The 23,148-nt window shown below is 51.7% G+C and overlaps 4 protein-coding genes across 18 annotated transcripts in view; 1 reads left to right on the top strand and 3 right to left on the bottom strand.

Moving 5' to 3' along the window:
* Positions 1 to 6,144: 6,144 nt before the first annotated feature.
* On the bottom strand, positions 6,145 to 6,940 carry LOC110471034 (hemoglobin subunit alpha-A). Its single transcript, XM_021531227.4, has 3 exons — positions 6,811 to 6,940; positions 6,476 to 6,680; positions 6,145 to 6,372 (listed from the first exon to the last, which is right to left on the bottom strand). Exons 1-3 carry the CDS (start codon positions 6,903 to 6,905, stop codon positions 6,244 to 6,246), a joined length of 429 nt encoding a protein of 142 aa, XP_021386902.2. The 5' UTR covers positions 6,906 to 6,940; the 3' UTR covers positions 6,145 to 6,243.
* Positions 6,941 to 9,109: 2,169 nt separating this feature from the next.
* LOC110471035 (hemoglobin subunit alpha-D) lies at positions 9,110 to 10,021 on the bottom strand. The gene is made up of 3 exons (XM_021531228.3): positions 9,897 to 10,021; positions 9,578 to 9,782; positions 9,110 to 9,289 (listed from the first exon to the last, which is right to left on the bottom strand). Exons 1-3 carry the CDS (start codon positions 9,986 to 9,988, stop codon positions 9,161 to 9,163), a joined length of 426 nt encoding a protein of 141 aa, XP_021386903.1. The 5' UTR covers positions 9,989 to 10,021; the 3' UTR covers positions 9,110 to 9,160.
* Positions 10,022 to 11,106: 1,085 nt separating this feature from the next.
* On the bottom strand, positions 11,107 to 14,466 carry LOC110471036 (hemoglobin subunit pi). Its single transcript, XM_021531229.3, has 3 exons — positions 14,319 to 14,466; positions 13,172 to 13,376; positions 11,107 to 12,638 (listed from the first exon to the last, which is right to left on the bottom strand). The coding sequence occupies exons 1-3, from the start codon at positions 14,411 to 14,413 to the stop codon at positions 12,510 to 12,512; spliced, it is 429 nt and encodes a 142-aa protein (XP_021386904.1). The 5' UTR covers positions 14,414 to 14,466; the 3' UTR covers positions 11,107 to 12,509.
* Positions 14,467 to 20,020: 5,554 nt separating this feature from the next.
* NPRL3 (NPR3 like, GATOR1 complex subunit) overlaps positions 20,021 to 23,148 on the top strand; it is a 41,392-nt gene continuing 38,264 nt past the window's right edge. For 5 of the 15 annotated variants that reach the window (XM_021531220.3, XM_085592409.1, XM_085592415.1 and 2 more), the window contains exons 1-2: positions 20,298 to 20,454; positions 21,736 to 21,805. In XM_021531220.3, coding sequence (XP_021386895.1) covers positions 20,337 to 20,454; positions 21,736 to 21,805 — 188 coding nt within the window. In that variant the 5' untranslated portion in view covers positions 20,298 to 20,336. Of the gene's footprint in view, positions 20,455 to 21,735; positions 21,806 to 22,694; positions 22,729 to 23,148 lie in introns of all 15 variants that reach the window. The other 10 variants (XM_085592405.1, XM_085592404.1, XM_085592422.1 and 7 more) reach the window with 4 other exon arrangements.

The following is a 23,148-nucleotide window of genomic DNA, read 5'->3' as shown; positions in this document are numbered from 1 at the left end:
CCAATCAGCCCTTATAAATTACTTTCTTGAAATGCTGTTTCTAGTTATTTTCCTCTTAAAAGAGAAAAAAAATTCAAAGACTTGAGCATAAATTAAGCTTATCTAACACAATGCAGAGTCAGATCCAGAATGTGTTACAGCACCTATTTTTTTTCACAGCTTGGGTCCCTTGGAGTTGCTTGCTCCCAAGAGAAGCATTCCAGTGTTCACTGTAACTGTGTGGATGTAGGACATGCCACCTCCAGACTGACAGCTGCTCCAAACACATGGGGACATGCAAATGTTGTCATTGGCTTAGTGACTGCCTGGGCTGCTCCTTTTCCCTTAGGCTGAGCAGCCTTGCAGCCTCAGAAGGGATGAGTTTGGGCCAGGGAGGGTCTCCTTTGGCTGCAGAGCTGGAGTTGGGGCTGAAGCTGGAGCTGGAGAAGCTGAAGAAGCTCCACTTGCCTGGTCAATGCTGCAGGTGGATCACAAAGACCTGCAGCCAGGCAGAAGATACAGCTGCAGTGACATCTGCAGTGGCATCTGCCTCAACCTGTGTGGCACCAAGAGCCCAGAGGATTCAGAAAGCCACTCAGGGGTTGTGTCTGAGGGACCATGGCTGTGCTGGGGCCAGGGCTTCTGTCTGTCAGCGACACTGTGAATGTGGTGTCGGTGTCCCTGTGATGGCCAGGGCTGGTCACTTCTGCTTCTTGCTCTTTGGTCCATGAGTCCTGAACACAGCCCTTCATCAGGAAGTTAGACAAAAGAGGAAGACCCTGCTCTGGAGAATCTATTTCCTACAGTGTTTCAAATAGGCCTGTGGAGAAGTTTGGATTATATACTGGAAGTATCCCTCTTAGAGGCAACAACCTGGAAAAATAAATAATGGTGGCCTGTGCAATTTGGATTTATGGAGCTTTAACAGTGCTGACCCATGGATTTTGATAAATACATTTCTACTATTAATAAAGGCACTGAGCTGCTCAGCTATTGAGGGATGTCTAAAAGCTTTCTGGATGAGCAGTTGCAATGCACATTTTGCTGTATTGCTTTCCATAAATCCATAGCTGGGATCCTCCTGGCCATGTGCAAAAGTCTCTGGAGAGCACAGAGCTGGCACGGTCTGCTCCCCTATCTCTGTTTGATCCTGGTGCAAGGAGTAAAAAAAGTGTCCCTGACTGAAAAACTCTGCTTTAACTATTTTCAGATAGATCTTCATTGAATTGTGTCCACCCAGCAGCTTGACTTGAAGTCACTGTGACAGGGGAAGGAAGAACATAACAGAGAGCTGTACCCCCAGGATTAGGGACCAAAACTCTGCTGTTAGAGTTGCACAGTTTCAGCTTTTGACAGAAAAGTCAGATGATGCTCCATCGCTGCAGGAGACTGCTGAAAGGATATTTGATGTACTCTGTGGAACTTTGCTAAGTGCAGCTCTCAGTGTAGCTCACAAAAGGAAAAACAGAAGGTCAATCCTTTCAGTGTAGTTAAAGAGGGTGACCTGGATAGGGAAATATGATCTAAAACAGGGGAGGCTGAACTTAAGCTGGCTATTACAGCTCAGGAAAAAGATGCTGGAGTCCTCACTGATGGTTTGCCAAAATTATAGCCTTGATGTGCAGAGGGAAAAAAAAAAAAGGTGGTGTCATCAGGAAGGGCTTGGGCTTGCAAAATAACCAAGAGAGCATCTCCTACCTGTTGTGTAACAGCTTGGTGCACCCACATCTGTGGAGGTCTGGCCTCTGATCACAGAATCCTATAATCATGGAATAATTAGGGTTGGAAGGGACTTTTAAAGGTTGTCTAGTTCATCACCTCTGCCATGGACAGGGATGGATTCTACTAGATCAGTTTTCTCAGAGCCCCTTCCAGCCCTGGTCTTGAAAATTTCCAGGGATGGGGCATCCCAACCTCTCTGGGTAACCTGTGCCAATGTTTTACCACCTCCATTGTAAAAAACTTCTTCCTTACATCTAATCTAAATCAAACCTCTTAGTTTTAAACCATCACCCCTTGTCCTGTTGCAACAGGACACCTTAGGATGTAAGAACACTGTGGATTTACAGCCCTGAGCAGGGCAACTGAGATCAGGGGGATCTCAGGGGTAGCTGCAATACAAGGAGGTTCTGGGGAGGTTGGGATTTTTCTCTGGAGAAGGGGGAGCAAAACATGCCAGCCCTACAAAATCACAAAGAGAACGTGGACCTGGTGCATGGTGAGAGTTAAAGCCATCAATCAGTCTGGTAGATTGATTTAAAATGAATAAAAAGGACTTTATTTGGAGCAGGTGGGAGAATGAACTTCTGGAACTCACTGCCACAGGAGGTTGTGAAAACAAATAGGATCAGCAGGTTTATAAAAGGTAGAGCAAATTCATGAGCAGCAGCAGGTCAACAGGCAGATGCTGAAGGTAACGAGCAGCAATGTAGCCTCTGGAATTGCTATTTCTGCTTGTGTGGGAGCTGGAGGAACACAACCAAAGCTGGGTCCTCCCCAGATGGCATCTCCTACTGCTGAAAAATACAGAAAAACAACATGGGGAGAGGGGAAGCACTGATGTCACCAGCAGAGTTCCAAGCAAAATCAGATCTCCCAGGTGGTTGCTGTGTGGTAGGAAGACAGGGCATCCAGCAGGAAGAAAGATTTTGCATTTCTATTCAATTTCCGTCTTTGTAGTGAAAATCTAATCAATGCTCATTTTCTGTCTTCTGCCACTTTTCCTTTTTCCACTGGCAAAACAGCCAGTGGAGGAGGTGGGAGGATTCCAAAAAGTTTGAATTAAAGTATATTTCAATCATTCCTTATTTTCAGACTGCTTGCCTGAGGAAAAAAAAATCTCCTTTACTCAAAAACTGATGTAAGCCACCTCCAAACATCCAATATCTCTGGGAAAAGAGGGAGGGGGATGGGGTCGCAGAAACAAGACCATCGTGTTTCTTAGCATTAGCAGGGTAAAAGGAAGAAACAAGGAGCCAGTCGGGTTTCAAAAAACAACCAACCAAACAAAAAAAAAACCACCAAACAAACAGTGGGACTTTCAATCAAAGAAAGAGATGAGTAATAATCATAGCCATTGCCAAGAATGAATCCTTTCAGATGAGTCTGCTTTCCTTCCGTGACAGATTCCAGTTCTTTGTTTACCATTATTATTTACTGTTCTGTCATCAATAACTTGTTTTGTAGTGGAGAATGTCCTTATTGAGTTCTCAGATGTTCCTGAGCTGGAGGGGCTGCAAGCACTGGCTTAAAATTCAAAAGGATTCAGGCAAATCAGGGACATAATTTCAGCAGGAAAAATCTGACATTTAGGAAAGAGTGGCTGTCCAAACACACAGTAAAAAAGCAGAGACCTATTGGCTGCACCACTCATGGTTTACACTATTGAATTCCAATATGGGATGTATAAACAAGAACAATCTGTAAAACAATGTTTTCTTTCCTAATTCCAGCAAGAAGATCTCTCAACCAGTCTCCTAAGATCAGTTTCCAATGAGGAATTAATTCTATATCTTCCCACTGCTTGTTTCCTAGATCCCCTTGCTACTGGGAAGACAGAAAATTCATGGAGAATTCCTGTTAAACTCCCCTAGGATGCTTGACCTCCTCCAGAAGTACGTGTTTCTGTGTCCCTTTCCAGGACACACTCCCTAGGGACATGACTATCTAGCCAGCATAATAAGATTAGAATCCAACCTATCTGGACAATGCTGATTGCAGCCCCTCAAGACACTGGTGGAAGTCTTATGATTGGGTAAGTCATTACCATCAAGCTCATCTCCTGATGTCATTTAACTCCTCTTTCCATAAAAATGAGCTCTGAGATGCCACTTGCCTTGGTGACACCACAGAACAGAGCACTGTGCTGTTCTGGGGGTATCTTTGAACCCCGGGTGCTTTGTCCATCAAGAATAAATGAGAGCTGAGAAAAGCCTGCAGAGAGTGGGGACATCAAAGCAGGCATGACCTGGAGACACTCATCCTCTTTCTTCTGCTGAAGCTGCCTGGTGTGATTTGGCTTCCTGAGTGCTGCCATGGCCTGGATTAGGGGGCTTTGTATCCAAATCCACCTCCTCAGTGTCACCTGGGGCTGTTTCAGGCTGCTGCTGCTGCTGGGGCAATGCAGAAGTTGCATCCAACTCTCTCCTCAGCACTGGAGCTGCAGCAATGCCAGCTGCAAAGCCAGCCTGGGACAGCACTGGGGCAAATATTTGACCTGCTCGGCTGCAGAGCATGGCTGCTGTGGTGCTGGTGGGTCCCGAGGCAGCTGGGCAGGGATGCCAGCTCAGCGTGTGCCAAGCCATGCCCAGCGTGTCTGTGCCACGGGGCTGGCAGCGTCCTGGGGCACACACAGCCACGGCCACCCAGGGATGCCCAGTGAAGGGACCCCTGAGCTCTGAGCCAGAGGCACGGGGAGCTCAGGGCTGGAACCCTCAGCAGGTCACACAGGAGGATGAGGAGGGGTCTGTGCCCCCCTCCGAGCTGGCACCAGCGTCCCCAGGGCACTCGGGATCTAGGGCTGGCTGGCAGCCCTGGCACAGCAGCCCTGCTTCTCCCAGCCTTCACAGCCTCTGCCTTGCCCCGATAAAGCACCACGGCTTGAGGTCCCCATCTGGTGGCAGCAGGGACAAACGGCTGGGACAACTCGAGCTCAGAGGCAGGACACTCCTGCTGGCATGGACTGTCCTGCCTGGGGTCACAGCACGGCTCGGGAGCAGTCAAAGCTACAGCGAGCTGGGAACAACTCCCATCCTCACAAATATTGTCCCCACGCTGCTCTTACACCTTCTCTCCTGTGCCCACCACACTTGGGACCATGAGGGCCTTAGTGGCTGGGTTTGGAGGAGTCCACGTCATTGTTGGATTTGATGTTGGCTCTTCCCAATGCTTTTCACACCAGTTCACAGCTCCTTGCACACCTGTGTGTCCTGAATCCCCACCATACCCTGGTTCTCTGTGAGATCCCCAGGAAGTTGTGCCTACAGCTCTGCCTGGGTGATGTTCCTGGCTGGAAGGGTGGAACCTGCTCCAACACCTGCTCCATACAAAGGTAGATGAGACTGGCCAGTTGTGCCCTGACTGGCTTTCTCCTCTCTTCCTCACTGTGCCCCAGAACAGCGAGTGCATGGGCTCATGACACCTGCAGAGCTTTGCAGAAGAGACCCTGAAGGACCTCCTTCTCCCTTTGGAGTTAGTGGAGTTTCTCCCGTCTCTGTGCATTCGCTGACAGCGCCTGGGGGCCATGGAACCAGGGAAGAGTCCATCCTTGCCAGTGCCAATGATCAAAGGAGCCTGTGGCAACCTTGGTTGCTTTGTGAGCCACCCTGGGGCTTTCTTGAACCTTCCCCTCCTCACTAAGGACCTCCCAGCCCTTACTCAGCACCTGGCAGGTTGTAGCCTCCTGGGACTATCTGTTGTCCAGTCTCCCACCACGCCCACAGCTGGAGGAGAGCCCACATGTTCCTTTATCAGCCCCCACCACGGCCACCCTGCTGTGGGCTGTGATAAGGGCTGGGGGATGCAGACACCAGCACAACTCCTGGGCTCCTTCTCGTGCCCTGACACCGCCCCACACTGCTGGATCTGGAGCTGAGCCCCATCTGCTCCCCTTGCAGCTCCCCAGGACCCCTCCACAGTGACACCCCAGCAATGGCCCATTTGGTGGAGACAGAAGAAGTCTTACACCATTGCACAGCCCTGTGTGCTGGGTGTGCAAGGAAAGATGTCCTGGCACAGGGAGGTCCTCAGGCTATTCCCACTCTGCTAGCACGCAGAGGGTCACAGGTGCCAGGAGCCCCTGTACTCCTGCAAACCTTCTCAGGAGGAGATGCCTTCTGACACTGTTCTGAACAAGGGTGCATGGGGCTGGTGGTGCAGGAGGGGATCCCAGCGTGGAATTCTGGTGGGACAGTCTGGGGCTGCAGGGAGCCTCAGATCTTCCACGGGTCTCTCCCTCCACTGGTGCCTAGAAATGCTGTGTTTGCTCCCAGAGCCCCACAGCAGCAGAGCAGTGTCTGCCAGATGCTGCCTCCTCTCAGGGACAGCAAAACCAGAGCCCATTTCCTCCATGTACCCACCTGGTGGGGAGACCTCCACTTCAGACCCCCAGAACACATCCCTCCCGCTCCCTTCCCACGGGCAGCACACAGAGCAGGACACCAGAGCTGGAGCACAAATGCAAGAGATTTTATTTCAGAACATTTGACTGCTCGCTGTCGGAGGGCTGGTGGTGTGGTGGCTCCAGCTCTGGCCACAGTACACGCCTTAACGGTACTTGGCGGTCAGCACGGTGCCCACGGCGCACAGGAACTTGTCCAGGGAAGCGTGGACCTCTGGGGTCAGGAGAGAGGGGTTGCGTGTGGCCACTACCACCAGGAAGCACTGGCCCAGCAGCTGAAAGGCAAAACGGTGTGGTGAGCAAGGCAACGAGGCAAGGGAACAGCCAAGGGGCGCAGGAGGGAAGCGCTGGGCTGGTCGCCCCTGCCCACACACTCACTTTGAAGTTGACAGGGTCCACACGGAGTTTTTGGGCGTGGAGGTCGCTGAGCTTGGAGAGGGCACCAGCAAGGTCATCGACGTTGTTGGCAGCTTCGACCAGTGCAGCCGCCACCTTCTTGCCGTGCCCCTTGACCTGAGCAGAGCCCTTTCCTAGGTCGAAGTGGGGGAAGTAGGTCTTGGTCTGGGGGTAGGTGGCGAACATCCTGGAGAACAGAGGGGTTCGGAGACAGGTGAGACGGGGACAGGGTGGCAAAGCACAGGCAAGAGCGGGGCAGATGCGAGGGAGTCGGGGCTGGAGAGGAGAAAGGGTCACACCGGGGACATCCGCAATACCTCTCCAAGGCGTCGGCCCCATATTCGTCGGCTTGGCCGCCGATTTTGCCGAAAACGGCCTTGACGTTGGACTTGTCGCCGGCGGACAGCACCATGATGTCACCCCCGAGTCGGCAGCCCCAGCACGGGTGTCCCCGCTGCCCGCCGCCGCCCTTATATGCGGTGCCGCGGCTCCGCCCGCCCCGCCCGGCCCCGGCCCCGGCCCGGGGTGCTGGACCCCGGCCAGGCGGGGCCGCCGCCCGTCCTCCCCCGCCCGCCGGGCACCGGCACCGGCACCGGCACCGGCACCGGCACCCGCACGGCACCGGCACCACCGGCACCGGCACTACCGGCACCGGCACGGCACCGGCACCACCGGCACGGCGCCGGCACCGGCACCGGCAGGGCACCGGCACCGGCACCGGCGGGGCTCTGCCTCGGGGCCGTCGGGTCTACAGTGCCTGGGCTGGCGTGGGCTGTCGTTAGGGTCTGCACTGGCGGAGGAACCCGTGTGTGTCCCCTGGCATGGGGTGGGACACTGGCTGGATGTTCCTGGCACAGCCCGGATGTGTTCTAGCCAGGTGTTGGGACTGCAGCATGGGGGAGTCTGTGCCCCACATCCCCACACAGTCCCGTGTGCACCTGCAGGTACAGGCTGACCATCCAACAGGCTGCACACACAGCCCGAGCTGCCCCAGGACACAACTGCCCCTACACGCACGGCCAGCTGACACCTACATGTCCTTGCACACGTATGTGCTGTCCCTCTGCCATCCAACACAGTGCACAGCTGCCCCTCTGCATTCCCTTCTCTTGTTCCTCAGGACACCCCACACCAGTGTGCCCCACAGTGCGTGTCCTCTTCAGCCCCTGCTCCCTGAACCACAGTCACGTCTGTTTGCCAGCAGAGCCCGGAGCTGCCCTGCCCCAGCCCCCTCCCCTGCACTGGGCGTGCTGGCCCTGCTGCTCTGGGGCACCAGGGGACCCTGACTTCTGGGCAGGGAGGACACGGGCAGAGCCACGGGATCAGCACTGGGCACTGCTGCAAGCGCTTTGGGAAGATACGAGCGACCACAGTGGTCTGTGGTGAGCCCTGTGTGCTCCAAATGATGGTGAGGAATCTAACAAGGGCAAGGAAGAAGAGGGTGGCGAGGAAGACAAGGAGGGTGAAGGGGCTTGCAGAGCTCACAGTAGGTTCGGCAGGTGGTGCAGACAGCAGGGACAGTTCACACCCGTGTTTCCTCCATGGCTGAGGTTCTTATCAATTGTGTTTTGGGGAGATTAGCTCCGTTTGGCAGCACAGAGTCAGGAGGGAGGGCTGGGGGGGCTGATTTTCTGGGAAGCAGCAGCAGCAGCAGGGCAGGGTCTGCTGCATGTGTGTGCATGGGGAGAGCTGCCAAAGCAGCAGAACCCTTCAAACTGGTGGCACAAAAACAAATGGGTGTAAATGCACGTGAGCACACTGGGATGTGGACTGGGATGTGTTGGAGGATGGAGGACAAGCGCTGTGGGTTCACCTGCAGGAGCAGGGGCTGCCATGGCCAGGGACTGCTCCCACCTGCCCACACATGGACACTCAGGCACCTCTCTCCTGCAGGATCTCCTCCCTCTGGTGTCACAGCACAGAGCAAATCCAGGGCTAGTTTAGTACCTCATAGCCTGCCACCTGTGATCACTGATTCTTTTAAAATTCAGGCTCCAAAGTCCTGAAACCAGTGTCCCTATACTGGACTGCAGATTTGCACATCCCATCCCCACCCTGCCTGGATCCCAAGGGAAGAGCAGACACCCTGGGGCAGGTGTGGAGGTTCTTCCCTGGCAATTGACTGGGATTTGTGGTTCAGGAGCTTGAGTCCCTGAACAGTCTTTGTGCTTAATGATCTGCAATGGACTTTTCACTCCATGAATTCTCAGATTGCTTCTGGAGCTCATGCAAGCACTGAGCTCCTGCAGCACTCCTAATAAAGTCTTAAAAAGCCATCTTGATAGATGGAGACAGGCAGGATTTATCCTACTCCCCCATCACCCCCAGGAATCCTTCAGGGGAATGCAATGATCACATTTGTCTTGGCACAGCCTTCACCCTGCTCCCTGGAGTGATGCAAGCACAGCTTCATTCCCTGGGTCCTGCCATCAGCTGCATCCTGTTCTGGAGAGGGTTGGAAGCAAGCAGGACCTTGAGGTGCACCCAGGGAGCCCAGGGCTGGTGCTGTCCTTCCTGTACTGCATTCTCACACCCACAGTCCCCTCCCTCCAGCAGGAACACTGACACAGTCCAGCCCACCCCAGCCCCCAGCCGTGGCACAAACAGACACGTTGCTGCAGCAAAAGACACTTTTTTTATTGATGGTACATAGGCACAGCTGACAGCTCATCTGTACTTCTCAGCCAGCACGCTGGCCACAGCAGACATGAACTTGTCGACGGCAGAGTGCACCTCGGGGCTGTACTCCTTACCCAGGCGGGTAGCCAGAGTCACCTGCAAGCACTGCGACAGGAACTGCAAGGAAAAACGGGGCTTAGCACCACCACTCCAGCCCTCATTCCCCATCCCGCCCCTGTCCCACACCCCCTGTACCCCATCCCCTGCTGTCCACCCTGATCCCCCTCCCCCATCCCCTGTCCTTCATCCCCCGGCTCCCATCCAGATCTCTGTCCCCATTCCCTGTCCCTCAGTCTCCATTCCCCATCCCCCAGTCTCCATTCCCCATCCCCTGCTCCCTGTCCCTCCATTCCGATCCCTATCCTCAAACTCCGTCCCCATTCCCCATCCCCATCCCCTGCCTGCCTTGAAGTTGACGGGGTCCACACGGAGGTTGTAGGCGTGCAGGTTGCTGAGCTCAGACAGAGCCTGGCTGAGGTTGTCCATGTTCTTGATGGCACCGCCCAGGGCAGTCATCACTTTCTTGCCATGGCCACGGATCTGGTCAGAGCCTTGTGACAGGTCGAAGTGGGGGAAGTAGGTCTTGGTTGGGGGATAGGAGTGGAACATCCTGGAAGAGTGGGACATTCAGTGGTGCTGACCCCAGCTGGACCCACCACAGTGGCCCCTCTGTGGGGCTCCCACCCCCTCGTCCCCCTCTCCCATGGGGTCCCCAGGCCTGTACCTGTACAGGGCATCGGCTCCGATTTCCTCCTCGGCGCCACCCAACTTTCCCCAGATCTGCTGGATCAGCTTCTTGTCCTCGGCGGTCAGCATGGTGGCGGCTGGAAGAGTGGGCAGGGGTTGGTGGCAGCAGCACCGCAGGGACACCTCTTATAGCTGCTGGCACCTCCTCCCAGCCTTATCTTATCACACTGAGGGACCAGGGGATGGCCGGGCCCTGGGAGCGGCTGCGGCACTGCCTTGGGGGCCCCGGATGCCTCGGGGGGGCCCTGCCCTAAGGAGGCCCCTGTGGGGCCCAGCTGCCTCTCCTGCCCCACTGCACCAGCCCAGCACCAGAATGGGGCAGGGGGCAGCACCTTACCAGGCTGTCCCTTGGACAGCAGCAGCCCCAGGCATGTCCCACGAGTGCCACAGCCTTGTCCAGCCTGGCTGGCATGTCCTCAAACCTGCTGTTGTGGTCCATCGTTCTCCACAGATGGGCCAGGATCCCACTTGGCTCTGAGGGTGTTGAGGTAGGTCCCACAAGTGTCCCATGTCCCCTCCAGACTTTGGCACATCCAGCCCCTCTCTGCCCCAAGAGGCCCCATGGCCTCTGAGTAGGAGACATGAACAAGCCCTCCCAGAGAAATCCAGGCAGGGATTGCCTGACAAGCATCACAGGATGGACTTTGGGAAGACCGTGAACCCAAAGAGGAGGTTGTTCCCTGCCTGGACAGTCTTCCCAAAGTCCATCCTGTAATGCTTGTAAGTCCTGGACTCCTTCCCTTGTTCCCACCCCAATGTGTGCTCCTGCTTCTCCCTATAAATGCTGGGAAGTCCTGCAGGACATGTGGTGGCTGGTCATACAAGAACAGAATTTTAGAATAATCAAATTATTAATGTTGGAAAGGGTGTCTAGGATCATCGAGCCCAACCATTCCCCCAGCACTGCCAAGGCCAACACTAAACCAGGTCCCCAGGGGCCACATCTGGACATCTGCTAAATCCCTCCAGGGACAGGGACTCCACCACTGCCCTGGACAGTCTGTGCCAGTGCCTGGCAAGGCTTTCAATGAGGAATTTTTTCCTAATATCCAACCTAAGCCTCTCCTGGCACAACTTGAGGCCATTTCCTCTGACTCTCACATCCTTCTCTCAGCCTCTGTGGGAAGGAGTTGGTGCAAACACAGGGTAAGGGACACACCAGTTGCTGACCTAGCACATAAGTCATGGATTTAAACCTCCAGGTTACCTGACATCCATGGATGAAGAATGCTTTAAAAGCTGCTCTGGTGATATGTTTAGAGCCATTTGGTGGCCTGAGAGCTTCCACATCTTTCTCCCCCTTGTCCAAACACAGTCCCTAAATTCCAGGGATGAGACAAGGGCTGCCACTTGCAGTGCTGGCTCAGGCTGGCCATCAGAGCAGGCTGAAGGCCTTGCACCCCGTGTTTAATGCCAGAAGTCTGAGACAGGAGCTGACATGGTCCTGTGCTTCAGGTTTTTGGCCAAACTGGCCCAGTAAAAGGCCGATGTTCCAGATTTTGTTGAGCAGCATTTGCACAGCATCAAGACTGTCTCTTCTTCTCACGCTGCCCCCACCCAAGGAATAGATTTTGAGGTGCTGGGAGAGGACACAGCCAGGCAGATAGGCCCAACTAATCAAAAAGGTATTTCATACCATATAACACCATGCTCAGCAATCAAAGGGAAAAGAAGGGGTCTGAGGGAGTTTTAGGGGGATTATTTATGGTTTTTGCTCATGAACTGGCTGAACATCAGCCTGCCTATGGGATGTGGTGAGGGATTGCCTTTGCATCCCATGTTTTGTTTTCTTTCCTGCACTTCCACATAGTCTTCACTAACTAAACAATTATTTCTGTTTGTTTGTTTGATCTTGACCCCCAATTTTTCTTGCTTTTATCTTCCTTTGCCCTTCACCTCATCCCATTGCAGGGGGAGGGTGAGTGGGAGTTGGGGCACAGTGGCTGCACAGTGGGGTTAACTCACAGAAGAAACACATCAGATGCCACATCCATACCCCATGGAGAGAGGCATGAGAGGACAATGCCCTGCATTGCAATGCAGGTTTGGTTCCCAGCAGGCTGGGATGGGTTTTGGATAGGTCAGGCAAAAAGCCTTGGTCCATTCAATGTCCTAGCAAGTGAAAGATTCTTCCCTGGTCAGCCTGGAGACAGACTGTGGTGGATATACCTTGGTGAGCAGCTGCAGTCACAGGGCTCCAGCCCATTTTGGGCTTCTGCTCAATGCTGTGTTGCTCTCACTGAATGTTATGTTATCCCCGCTGAATTGGCACATGAATTAGTATGAGTTCATTGGTATGTGAATTAGTACATGAGTTTATAAAGTTTATAAACTTTAACTTTTTATAAACGCCCTCCATATTGTGTAGACATTTCAGAACACCCCTGCCTGAACAATCAGGTGTGGGCAGAACACATAGAGAGGAAAGCACAGAGACCATGGCTCACATTTGAATTATTTATTGGGTTTTGCAGATGACCAAGGCCCTGCAGCAGGGATTTAAAGAGCTGCCCAGGGAGGGGTGATGTCCCAGAGCCTGGCAGCAGGGCTGGGCTGTGGATGGACCTCCCTCACCCTCTGTTGAGGTCATTTATCTGTACTTCTCCGTCAGAACAGAGGAAACACTGGACAGGAACTTGTCCCACGCCGCATGAACTTCTGGGGTGAAGTCACGGGGATAGTGGGCAGCCACGGAGCACAGGATACAGTGGGAAAGCAGCTGTAAGGGAAAGCAGCAGGAAATCCATCCCAGTGAGTACCAGGTATCAGTGTAAGGGTCTGCAGTGTACCTTGGGCCCAGTGTGCTCGGGGCTGACAAGCACATGTCCCAACCAGGCGGTGCTGCTGCCTGAGATGGGAGTGAAGAAGTGCAGTTGTCTTTTGTTTAGAGCCAAAGGCACTGCTTGATCCCACTCCCTCTTGTATGTGCCCCTTCCTCAAGTGCAACAAAGTGGGACTGTTTATAATTTATTAAAACTTTGTTCCAGACAGGTGATACAGCTTGATGTATGAGGCAGATTAATTTTGAATTACAGCAAAACCAGTAGAGATTTGAGTCTGTCGAACACAAACCACAGGAGTTCTTTGCATGCATTGGGCCAGAACTTCCATTAAAAGACCCAATCTCAGGTTGAAAATCATATGAGAAACCGACTGTGCAGCACAGTCAGGGATCAAGGTGCCATTAGAGACCTATGGTCTCTAATTTTGTGATGGCAGTTTCCACCCCTGAAAGTCTCTGTGCTCACTCACCTTGAAGTTCACGGGGTCCACCCTGAGGATGTAAGCATGCAGCTCGCTGAGCTTGGCCAAAGCCCTTCGGATGTCATCAATGTTCTTCACAGCTTCCCCAATGGCACTCATGACCTTGGAGCCATGGCCACGGAGCTGAGCTGAGCCTTGGCTCAGGTCGAAGTGAGGGAAGTAGGTTTTTGTCTGGGGGTAGCTCAAGAAAAGCCTGGAGGAGGACATGATGAAGAGGGTCAGCATTAGAAATGGTATGAGGTGGTAAAACCTCAGAACAAGTGCAGTGTAAACCTTCTGCAGCACATGCAGATTAGACAGCAGGTTTATCTGTATGTACTAGAGAAGAATTAAGTGTTAAAAATTATTTAAAACTTAGTGTAGCCTTGGGTTTGCTTTTGTTTGGTTTTGTTTTTACTAAATAAAAGCCCCATCTTGTCACCAAATTTCCTGTATTATATTATAACCAAGTTTCCTGGACCTTCAAACAAAAATTAACAAACCAGAATTGATATTAATGGTACTCAGAATCCTGAAAGGAGGATCATAATACTATATATTGAGCTGTAAATAGCATTTAAGTCAGTTTGAATAACATAAGAATTTCTGATAATTTCCAGAACCTTTTATACCACCTTGTTTAATTGGTATGGACTTTGAATTACTGTGCCATGCTTCATGCAGGGGGTCCAGCTGTCTTGTTTCCTAACAGTTTGTTACTTAACAACTGGAACAATGAAACCTGAGCATCCAGTGAATTTAGTGGACAGCTATTCTCTAAATGCATAAAAACTGCAAGAGAAAGTGCATCACTTGTACCATAAACCACTTAAAGTTTATTCCCTAACAGGGATAATGGTGTTCAGGACACTGAGTATGAATGACTTTGTATTCCTCACCAGTGCTTCTGGCTATGAATTCTTCTGTATGGCTATAAGAAAAAAACCCAACCCTATTAAATAGTTTAAAAAAAGCATGCTTTACTGCCAGATTGTGAAGCATTTAGTAGCACAGCTATAACTCCTGGAGATTACATATCAAACAGCACAACTCTTCATCAAGTCTCCCTGGTCCCAGCCTGCTCTCACTCACCCAAGTTCTACATGAGATGCATCCCAAAAGCAAAGCCCTCTTTGGAGGCCTGCTGGGGCCTTACCTCTCCAGTGATTCTGCCCCGATGGCATCAGCCTGGGTGGCCACCTTGGCCCAGACGGTGACCACGGCGGCTTTCTCGGCTTGGGTCAGCGTCATCGTGCAGGAGGTGCTGGCTCTGTCCCCTTGCAGTGGCAGCTCAGAGCAGGTTTGGACTCACCACCTGGCAGCCCTGGTTATAAAGGGGAAGGGGGGAGCAGAGCTTGGTGCCTGTCCACACTCATTGGTCACTCCAGAGGCCCGCTGAGGAGTGGGGACACTTATCTCCTGAGGAGCAATGGCTACACTGGCAAGGGTCAGCACACTGTCCTCCTTGCCTGCTGGCCTTATCAGCTTCTTGCTTCTTAACCTAACAGCTGTGTGGTCCAAAGAAATTGTCTGGACACGTATTGATACATGAACAGAGAGATAATGCTGCAAAAGTCCAGTGGTGAAGCATTAGGACACGTCTAAGCTGAGGAGCGTGTGGGCTGCAGCGCGCTAAGGAGCCTGGAGAGGAATCTGCATTTCCTCCCTTGGTTCACAGATGTGAACACAAGACTCTGAGCCTTTCTGACCCAGCCACTTCCAGTATATGTGGCTGCACCATGTGCAATATTTCACATGAAATGGTTTGTAGGTAGTGGTAGGGACGGGCTGGGAGATCTGTAGTGCAGTTCAGAGGAGAAATGAAATTCTGATTTTTGAAGAGTAAGTGCAGATTCTGCCATTTGCTTCAGGACTTCACTTTGCCAGCTTCTTGCAAAGAATTAGGGACTCACAATTGCTGCCTATGACAGCACTGGTAGTAAGGATTACTTTGGATACCGGAATACAGAGTTTGTGAAATTGAGTATGGTACTAGAAAAATGTGTGTGTGAGAGAAAGCCCAGTCAGATTTCTTTCTTTATAATCCTCAGACTGCACATCTTTGATTTCTAACTGTGTGATCTTACTGTTAGTTGTTCCCTGCACTGTAAAATAGCTCTCAGCACTCCTGTTAGTGCTGGCTGTGTTGTGCTATGTGCTGAACATGCACAAGAGCTCCTGGTCCTACAGCAGATGGCTGGTACCATCAGCGCATGGGCCCTGGGTGGGTGAAGGACCAAACAAGCAAAATGGAGACCAGCACAGGTCTGTAATCACAGGTAAATGGGCAAAGTGTCAAAGAAATGCCCTGCTGGAGATGGTTGCTGCAGAACCTCTGGGAGTAACTATCCTGCCAGCAGATAAAGCAGAGGTAAATCTCTTTGCCACACTGATAAACTTCAGCAGCCTCAGCCATCACCACTGAGAGCTGGCAGCTTGCACAGAGCCCTGGCTGGTACAGTCAGAGGGGTCAGATAACATTCTCTGCCCAAGCAGCCCTGCACTTGCAGAAGGACTCTGAGCCACCCCTTATACTCTGCACTGGGCTCTAATTTAAGCTTCTCTGCATGCCATCTGTCACACAAACTAGAATAAACCTTGGGCTTTCCCAAAAGGCAGGCACAAAGCACTTGGGCCTCTGAGTATGCAGGCCTGGCTGGGTTTGAGGATCTTGAATTATCATCCCCTCTGTGGAGGCCAACAACTTCTCTGGGATTTAATTTCAGATTGTGTTCAGTGCCACAGCTCCTCCTCAGTCCTTCTGACCAAGGGCTGGGTGGCTGGGTAATTCACTCACTTTAAGAGGGGATATGAAAGCAGACTCACCTGAGACACAAGGAGGACAATTGTTTTACCACAGGGAATATTATCAGAGGGCTATTTGTATACCTTCCCTTTGATACTGCCATACATATCCCCTGAAAACCCAGAGCTCACTCTGGCTACACTGATGCAGAGCAGTGCAGTCTCCATTTCAAAGTACCACTGACAACACAGGCAGAGCCAGGGCACAGACAACATGGTATTCAATTTATACAACTTAAATGGGTGGCAGTACCAAGAAAGGTGGTATTCATCATCCCTTGCTACACACATTTCCAAAACTTGCAGTTTTCCCATAAAAAATTTACTTCCAAAATATAGATGCTGTTGTGAAATATCCATTTACATAATGTTTTTGTCTCCTCCCCAAAGTACTGCCTCTTACACGTCGTGTTGCATGGCAGTGCTCCAAGCTCTCCTCAGTGAGAGTGCTTTTAATCAGGGGTTACTCCACCAAGCTGTGACCCAGATAAACACAGGGATAAGGCACAGACCATCAGGACTCCTTCCTCTCCTGTGTAACCTGGGCAGGATTAAGGTTTGTGAGTGCACAGAGTGATGTCTGCACAGGAGGATTCATCATCACTGAAATCATTATGGAATTTGAAACCCTTTTCTGAGAGTTACTCCTGCACTATCTCAAAAACCAGAGCAGCCAAAAGGGGACAGTAGCTTGTTAGAAGGAGCTCATTACTCACTCAGGATCAGAGCTGTGCTGGGGATTGTTGTGGAAACTCCTCAGGAACAAATCCGGTGGGAGAAGTCTGATCCTCAGCACAACATGACATGGAAAATGGCTCGGCTTTGCATGAACCTTTCAGCCAAATTCCTCATTACAGTGTTGCAGCTACCCATGGGGTAGTGAGACAAGGGGGTCCTGGCCTCAGGAATGCAAAGAACTGGACAGCCTGATTGCTGCTGCTTCTGTGTCACAGGACGAGTAGAGAAGATGTCCTCTGGGAAGCCCCCCAACCCTGTCTTCCTCCCTTGCTGCTGCTTCTCATGAAGATCCACAGCTCCACTGCAGAATGTCCACCCTTGGGCATGTCATGAATCTTTGTCAGAGAATCACCAAAGGGGATTTTTTTTTTTTTTAAACGGATGTAGGTATTTTTAAATCTAAAATCTGTTCCAAAAGCCAGCTACCAGAGTTTCTCATTTTAAACAGCAGAAGCAAGCAACAGACCTGTTAGCTAATTGTAAAAGTGGGATTCTCATTTCCAACAGCCCTGATTGTAAATCCAATTGAATGGCATCACTGTGAGATCAAGGACAACTTTCCCCATGGGCCTGTATTATCCACAGGAATTGCCTTCCCCTCAAGGAGAATGCTGTGAATAAAGGAGGACATATATCTGCTCTAACTGAAATATTTGAGGCATATTGCATTTTGAAAGTCTGGAAAGTGGAGTCTAAATCCTGGCTTTACTCTTTAATTTCCTACCAGGGCTTGAAGAGCTTGCAATCATTGCTTTAAATGACAAGGCTAACTACAACTAAATGTGCAGAAGCTGGAAATGACAGATAGGCCTATAATTCATTATTTAAGTAAGTAAAATTATATTTTGAAGCTGGCACACTGAAATTTTAACATGACAGCCCAGTGCTGGTGTACAAGGAGTGCTCTGCTGTGATAACATGGCTGGTCTTTAATCACCCCAGGACAACTCTCTCCCCTCAGCATCGCCTTCTCTTGCTCAATTGTTATCACTGGCCCTGTGCAGAATGGCCCTGCAGATTACACCCTGCTGGGGCTGCTCATCTCCCTCTTCAGCCACCCACCTCTGTCCTGTGTCCCTGCAGGGACTGCAGAGCAAAACCCGGAGTGGGGATATCTCAGAGTGTCCAAGCATCTAAGGAATGCAATGAAATACAGAAGAATTTGCAGAATACCTCAGGGCATCCTCAAATATAATTGCTGATAACTTCTGATCTCGATTAAACACAAAAAAATATGAAGGCACCAAGACTGCTGCCAGGGGAGTAATGTCACCCTTCCTAATCCAGAGGCAGGAGTAAAAGCACAGGAACCATGAGGCAGGGTGCAGCAGAGTTGTGAAGTGAACATGAGCAACAAGCCCAAGCCAGCCTTTCCATGAGCATGGGGAGCCCACAGCTCTGACTTCCACAGCTGCCCCCCTGCAGCCACCCTGGTGTCACAGAGACCTTAAGGTTGGAAAAGCCCTCTGCAATCATTCATCTGCAATATTGACACGCTGGATTTGGCAGCTCTGATGGAAATAATCTACTGCCAGATGGTGGAAGAATGGAGAGGGACTGGAAGGGAAGACAGAGGGATTCTCGACCAGTGAATCCACCCTCAGTGGCACCCAGGCTGGCACAGGGAGGGTGGAGATGCACATTAAGCTCCTGCATCCCATCTTTTGCCCATGGCAAACTCAGGAGAGGTCACCAGTTCCTCTCCCACTAGGGAAAAAGCATCCATGCCTCATTCCAATCCACAACAAATTACCTTTGTTCTCCCAATTAATTTAGCCTTCTGCTCAGTGTATGGCATGTGTGTACTTAGCTCAAGAAAGGCAGAAATGTTATTTAAAAAAACTGTTTGAAATGTCCCAAAGAGTCATTGCAGCAGGCTTTACCCAGTGTTCTTTATCTCCATTCCCACTCTAATTACCAACGAGCCTCCTTGTTTAATACTGTTTTATGGAGCTCTTCTTTTCTTCCCTGTTGCTATTAGAAAGTTGCTGATGTGGAAAAAAGAGCAGGGAAAGTGTAATGAGAAGAGTCGTGGCTCACTTAGAAAAATTCCTATTCACACACACACTCCAAGGTGTTAGGTTAAACCAGCACTGTTAAGCTCACCACTAAACCATATCCCAAAATGCCACATCCACATTTTTTTTTAATACTTCCAGGGATTGTGATTCCACCACTGCCCTGGTCAGTTCCAGTGCCTGTCCACCCTTTCCATGAGGATGATAACCCGGGGACGGAGGGGCTGGGGGTCTGGGCATGGGGGACATGATGAATCCTCGCTGGTCTTTGTTACCAGCTCTCAGGAAAGCTCTGGAGTTAATGACTGAACTGGCTGAAAGCCCACAAATGACCCACAGTGGCCAAATAACAGCATTGGGTGGTCCAGGATCCAGCAGCCCCTGTGGAGGGATCCAGGGCTGGGACCACCATGCACTGTCTGGGTACAGGGCTGAACTGGGGGTGCTGGGCCATGCTGGGGGCACTGGGCTGAGCTGGAGGGTGCTGGCTGCAGGCATGTGAGGCACTGGGATAAACTGGGAGTGCCTGGAACAGGGAGTGGTGTCCATGGGACACTGGGATGGTTGAGAGAAAGTAAGTGTCAGGTGCTGGTCTGAACTGGGGGCACTGGGCTGTACTGGGAACAGGGCTATGTGTGAGGTGCTGTCATAACTGGGCATGTGGCTGCAGGTGAGGTGCTGGTATGAACTGGGAACACTGGGCTGTACTGGGAACAAGCTGTGCGGGCATGATGTGCTGTCCAGAACTGGGGGCACTTGCCTGTATTGGGGATGGGGCTGTGTGTGAGGTGCTGGTCGGAACTGGGAATACTGGGCTGTACTGGGGATGGGGCTGCGTGTGAGGTGCTGGTCTGAACTGCAGGCACTGGGTTATACAGGGAACCATGGAGGGTTATACAGGGGCACTGGGGGCTCGAGATGCTGGTCAGAACTGGGGCACTGGGGGTTCGAGATACTGGTCAGAAGCGGGGCCATGGGGGTTCGAGGTGCTGGTCAGAACTGGGGCCATGGGGGTTCGAGATGCTGGTCAGAAGCGGGGCCATGGGGGTACGAGATGCTGGTCAGAAGTGGGGCACTGGGGGTTCGAGGTGCTGGTCAGAACTGGGCCATGGGGGTTCGAGATGCTGGTCAGAAGCGGTGCCATGGGGGTATGAGATGCTGGTCAGAACTGGGGCACTGGGGGTACGAGGTGCTGGTCAGAAGCGGGGCACTGGGGGTTCGAGGTGCTGGTCAGAACTGGGGCACTGCGGGTACGAGGTGCTGGTCAGAACTGGGGCACTGGGGGTTCGAGGTGCTGGTCAGAACTGGGGCCATGGGGGTACGAGGTGCTGGTCAGAAGCGGGGCACTGGGGGTTCGAGGTGCTGGTCAGAAGCGGGGCACTGCGGGTACGAGGTGCTGGTCAGAAGCGGGGCCATGGGCTGCACCGGGCTCGGGCCGGGGGCGGCGGGCAGGGCCGCACGGGCAGGGCCGCACGGGCAGGGCCGCACGGGCCGGCCCGCACGGGCCGGCCCGCACGGGCGCAGCGGCCCCGCGGGGCGGGCAGCGGCCCCGAGCGCCGGCGGAAGCGGAAGGCGCAGCGGCCGGGCCCTTCCTGCGGGAAGCCCGAGCCGGCATGGGCGAGAGCACCAGCCCCATCAGCGTGATCCTGGTGAGCTCGGGCAGCCGCGGCAACAAGCTGCTGTTCCGCTTCCCGTTCCAGCGCGGCGCCGAGCACCCCGCCGCGCAGGACAGTAAGTGCGGCCCGGGGAGCTGCGGCTGGGCCCGGCATCCTCCCGCGGGGTCCGGTACCTCACACGGACCCCTCACAGCTCCCGCGGGGTCCGGTACCTCACACGGACCCCTCACAGCTCCCGCGGGGTCCGGTACCTCACACGGACCCCTCACAGCTCCCGCGGGGGGCCGGAACTCCCCATCACATCCTTCACACCGTCCATGGGGGCCTGGCACCCCTCACCTGGCAGTCCGCACCCTTCACACTGTCTGTGGGTATCTGTTATCCCTCACACACACCCGTCATACTCTGTGGGTACCTGTCATCCTCCCCACATACCCCTCACACTCTGTGGGTACCTATCATCCCCTCACACATACCCCTCACACTGTCTGTGGGTACCTGTCATCCCCCCCACATAACCTCACACTCTGTGGGTATCTGTCATCCTCCCCACATACCCCTCACACTCAGTGGGTACCTGTCATCCCCTCACACACATCCCTCACACTCAGTGGGTACCTGTCATCCCCTCACACACATCCCTTACACTCCGTGGGTACCAGGCTCCCCTCACTCCCCTTGTCCATGAGGACCTGGCACACCTCACAGCTCCCCATGGGACTCTGCACCTCTCAGCCCTTGCCCTGCAGCTGCCCTCACTCCCCCCAGGTGCCCTGGGACCCCTCTCATCCCTCAATTGAACCACATTAGTGCCAGGTGTCACTATCCACCTGGTACCTCACCTCTGTCCCCAGGCAGGTGAATCCCATGGGTTTTGGGAGCTGCAGGGGAAGGAGGGGGCAGGATGAGAAGGATGGCACTGATTTGGAGGAAGGGATTTGGTAAACACTGTAAGCTTTAACCAGCAGTGGGTAGGAACCATGAAACTTTAGTCTGTAGTCTTGAATAATGTGCTTGGGGAGGTTTAATTTCTCCTGGAAAACAGAAGCATGGTACTATTCAGGTGCCAGCACTGCTTGTGCCTCTTACTTTGTGATTTGGGACAGTGCCTGTGGCTGGACTGGGACCAGTATCAGTGAAGGGCCTAAAGGTGCTGCAGGGTGATGGAGCTCTGTGATTTGGGAAGTAGCATTGGTCAGACTTTTACTTTCCACTCTTGAACTGCAAACTTACCTGTATCAGTTTCTGTGCATGTTTCACTTTCTCCTCTTCATCCCCTGAAGGATAAATTTTTTCTCCTATTTTTTTATGTTCTTTTGAGTGAGAATAGAAAAACATACAAACACACATTATGCAAATTATTCCTGGGTAAATTTATCTTTATTCTTTGCTTCAGACAAACCAAGGAGTCGATATGCTGTGAATGGCTCTGGTGACACCACAGAAGATCAAGATGGGGACTCCAGGTAGGAGGGAGGATATTTCTTCTGCCTAAGAGGTTGACATGGAGGAGAGACAGCCTCCTGCTCTCTTGCCTCCTAGTTCTAGGCACACTCTCTTAGACTGTACAGAAGACAACCTGGCAAAAAATGCTTTAATATCAAGTTGTGACCAACTTAGTGCTTAGTAAAGAGAACTGTCTCACGAGGTAGTGCTGCTGCATCTCTTGTTTTCTGGGCAAGGTCAGCTATTCTATGCTCGTTAGAAAGGCAATATTACCCTTGCAAAACTAGGAGTATTAATCCTTTGGCAAAATCCCACTTTTCTTTACCTCCCTACTCCTAACTAGATATATTTTTCAGTTGCTTCAACTTCTTCCCTAGCTCATGTAATAGTCTTATGGAATTGCTGTCCACTAATGAATAACTAATTTTGTTTCTCAAGACAGAACTGCTGTTGTGTCAGTGGAGTGACACAGTGGCTCAAAAGGAAACTGAGACTTGAAGAGAGTTTTTTAAGTACAGGAAATCAGAGGGTAACAAATGCACTGAAAATAGGCATTGTGGTGTTCAGCATGTGTGTATGTATGGATGGACCCTCTAATTAGTTTTGTTGAACATTTGAAATCTGTTGCATAGTTCTAAAGTTATCACTACTAGATATGAGAGAAATCTGGGAGAGAAAACTTTTTTGTCTGTTGGCCCATAGTTCACTTACAGATACGTATTTTAATCTCCAGTATTAATAAAAAAGACGTAATTGCCGCTCTTCTCTTTTATAAGAGTACAAAGTAATCATCACTTTCCCACCCAAAAAAAGATAACGATTTTGTTAACTTTGTGACAGAGAATGGTTTAGTTGAAATTAAAATCACCCACGTGACTGTAAACATCATCAATTAATTTCATTTTCCAGGACTGGGATCTTAAGAAAACACATTTTGCTTGAGGTAATTTATAACTTCTGCCTCTTCTGATGCCTTTGAAACCTTCAAACACAACATTTGGTTGTGTGTCCAGTGAGTGCACTATGGACAGAGCAAACCATTTGTGTGTTTGGGAGCTGAGTTGAGTTTTCAGGCTGGGCTGTGGACAGCAGGAGAGCTCAGTGCACACATTTGCTGGTTATCCCAGGGGTTTTGTTGGTGGTTGTTCAAACCCCTGGCTCTAGAATTTCCCTAGGTAGATTAAGAAGGTGTTGGAATGATACCAACTTCTGTCTGACACTGATTCTTGCCTCTGCTCTTTCGGTAGGCTGGACAAAGCACTTAATGTATGGCTGTGTTTATTGTATGTTGCCTGTGTTGCTGAATTAGTGTGAGACAATATGTGGTTACTGCAGTGATGTAGGAAAAGCTTTTATCATTTCA

The sequence above is a fragment of the Lonchura striata genome, chromosome 14, assembly GCF_050655825.1.
Source record: "Lonchura striata isolate lonStrDom1 chromosome 14, ASM5065582v1, whole genome shotgun sequence".
In the NCBI taxonomy this organism is placed as follows: domain Eukaryota; kingdom Metazoa; phylum Chordata; class Aves; order Passeriformes; family Estrildidae; genus Lonchura; species Lonchura striata.
Note: the sequence above shows the minus strand (reverse complement) of the source record. Positions and strands in the feature narration are given on the sequence as shown.

Excerpts from the sequence above, each read along its gene's own strand:
- LOC110471034 (XM_021531227.4), bottom strand. The coding sequence starts at position 6,905 with ATGGTGCTGTCCGCCGGCGACAAGTCCAACGTCAAGGCCGTTTTCGGC. Across the intron at positions 6,681-6,810 it reads GGGGCCGACGCCTTGGAGAG|GATGTTCGCCACCTACCCCC; the intron begins GTATTGCGGATG and ends TCTGTTCTCCAG. Across the intron at positions 6,373-6,475 it reads TGGACCCTGTCAACTTCAAA|CTGCTGGGCCAGTGCTTCCT; the intron begins GTGAGTGTGTGG and ends TTTGCCTTTCAG.
- LOC110471035 (XM_021531228.3), bottom strand. The coding sequence starts at position 9,988 with ATGCTGACCGCCGAGGACAAGAAGCTGATCCAGCAGATCTGGGGAAAG. Across the intron at positions 9,783-9,896 it reads GGAGCCGATGCCCTGTACAG|GATGTTCCACTCCTATCCCC; the intron begins GTACAGGCCTGG and ends CCACTCTTCCAG. Across the intron at positions 9,290-9,577 it reads TGGACCCCGTCAACTTCAAG|TTCCTGTCGCAGTGCTTGCA; the intron begins GCAGGCAGGGGA and ends TTTTCCTTGCAG.
- LOC110471036 (XM_021531229.3), bottom strand. The coding sequence starts at position 14,413 with ATGACGCTGACCCAAGCCGAGAAAGCCGCCGTGGTCACCGTCTGGGCC. Across the intron at positions 13,377-14,318 it reads GGGGCAGAATCACTGGAGAG|GCTTTTCTTGAGCTACCCCC; the intron begins GTAAGGCCCCAG and ends GTCCTCCTCCAG. Across the intron at positions 12,639-13,171 it reads TGGACCCCGTGAACTTCAAG|CTGCTTTCCCACTGTATCCT; the intron begins GTGAGTGAGCAC and ends TTTCCCTTACAG.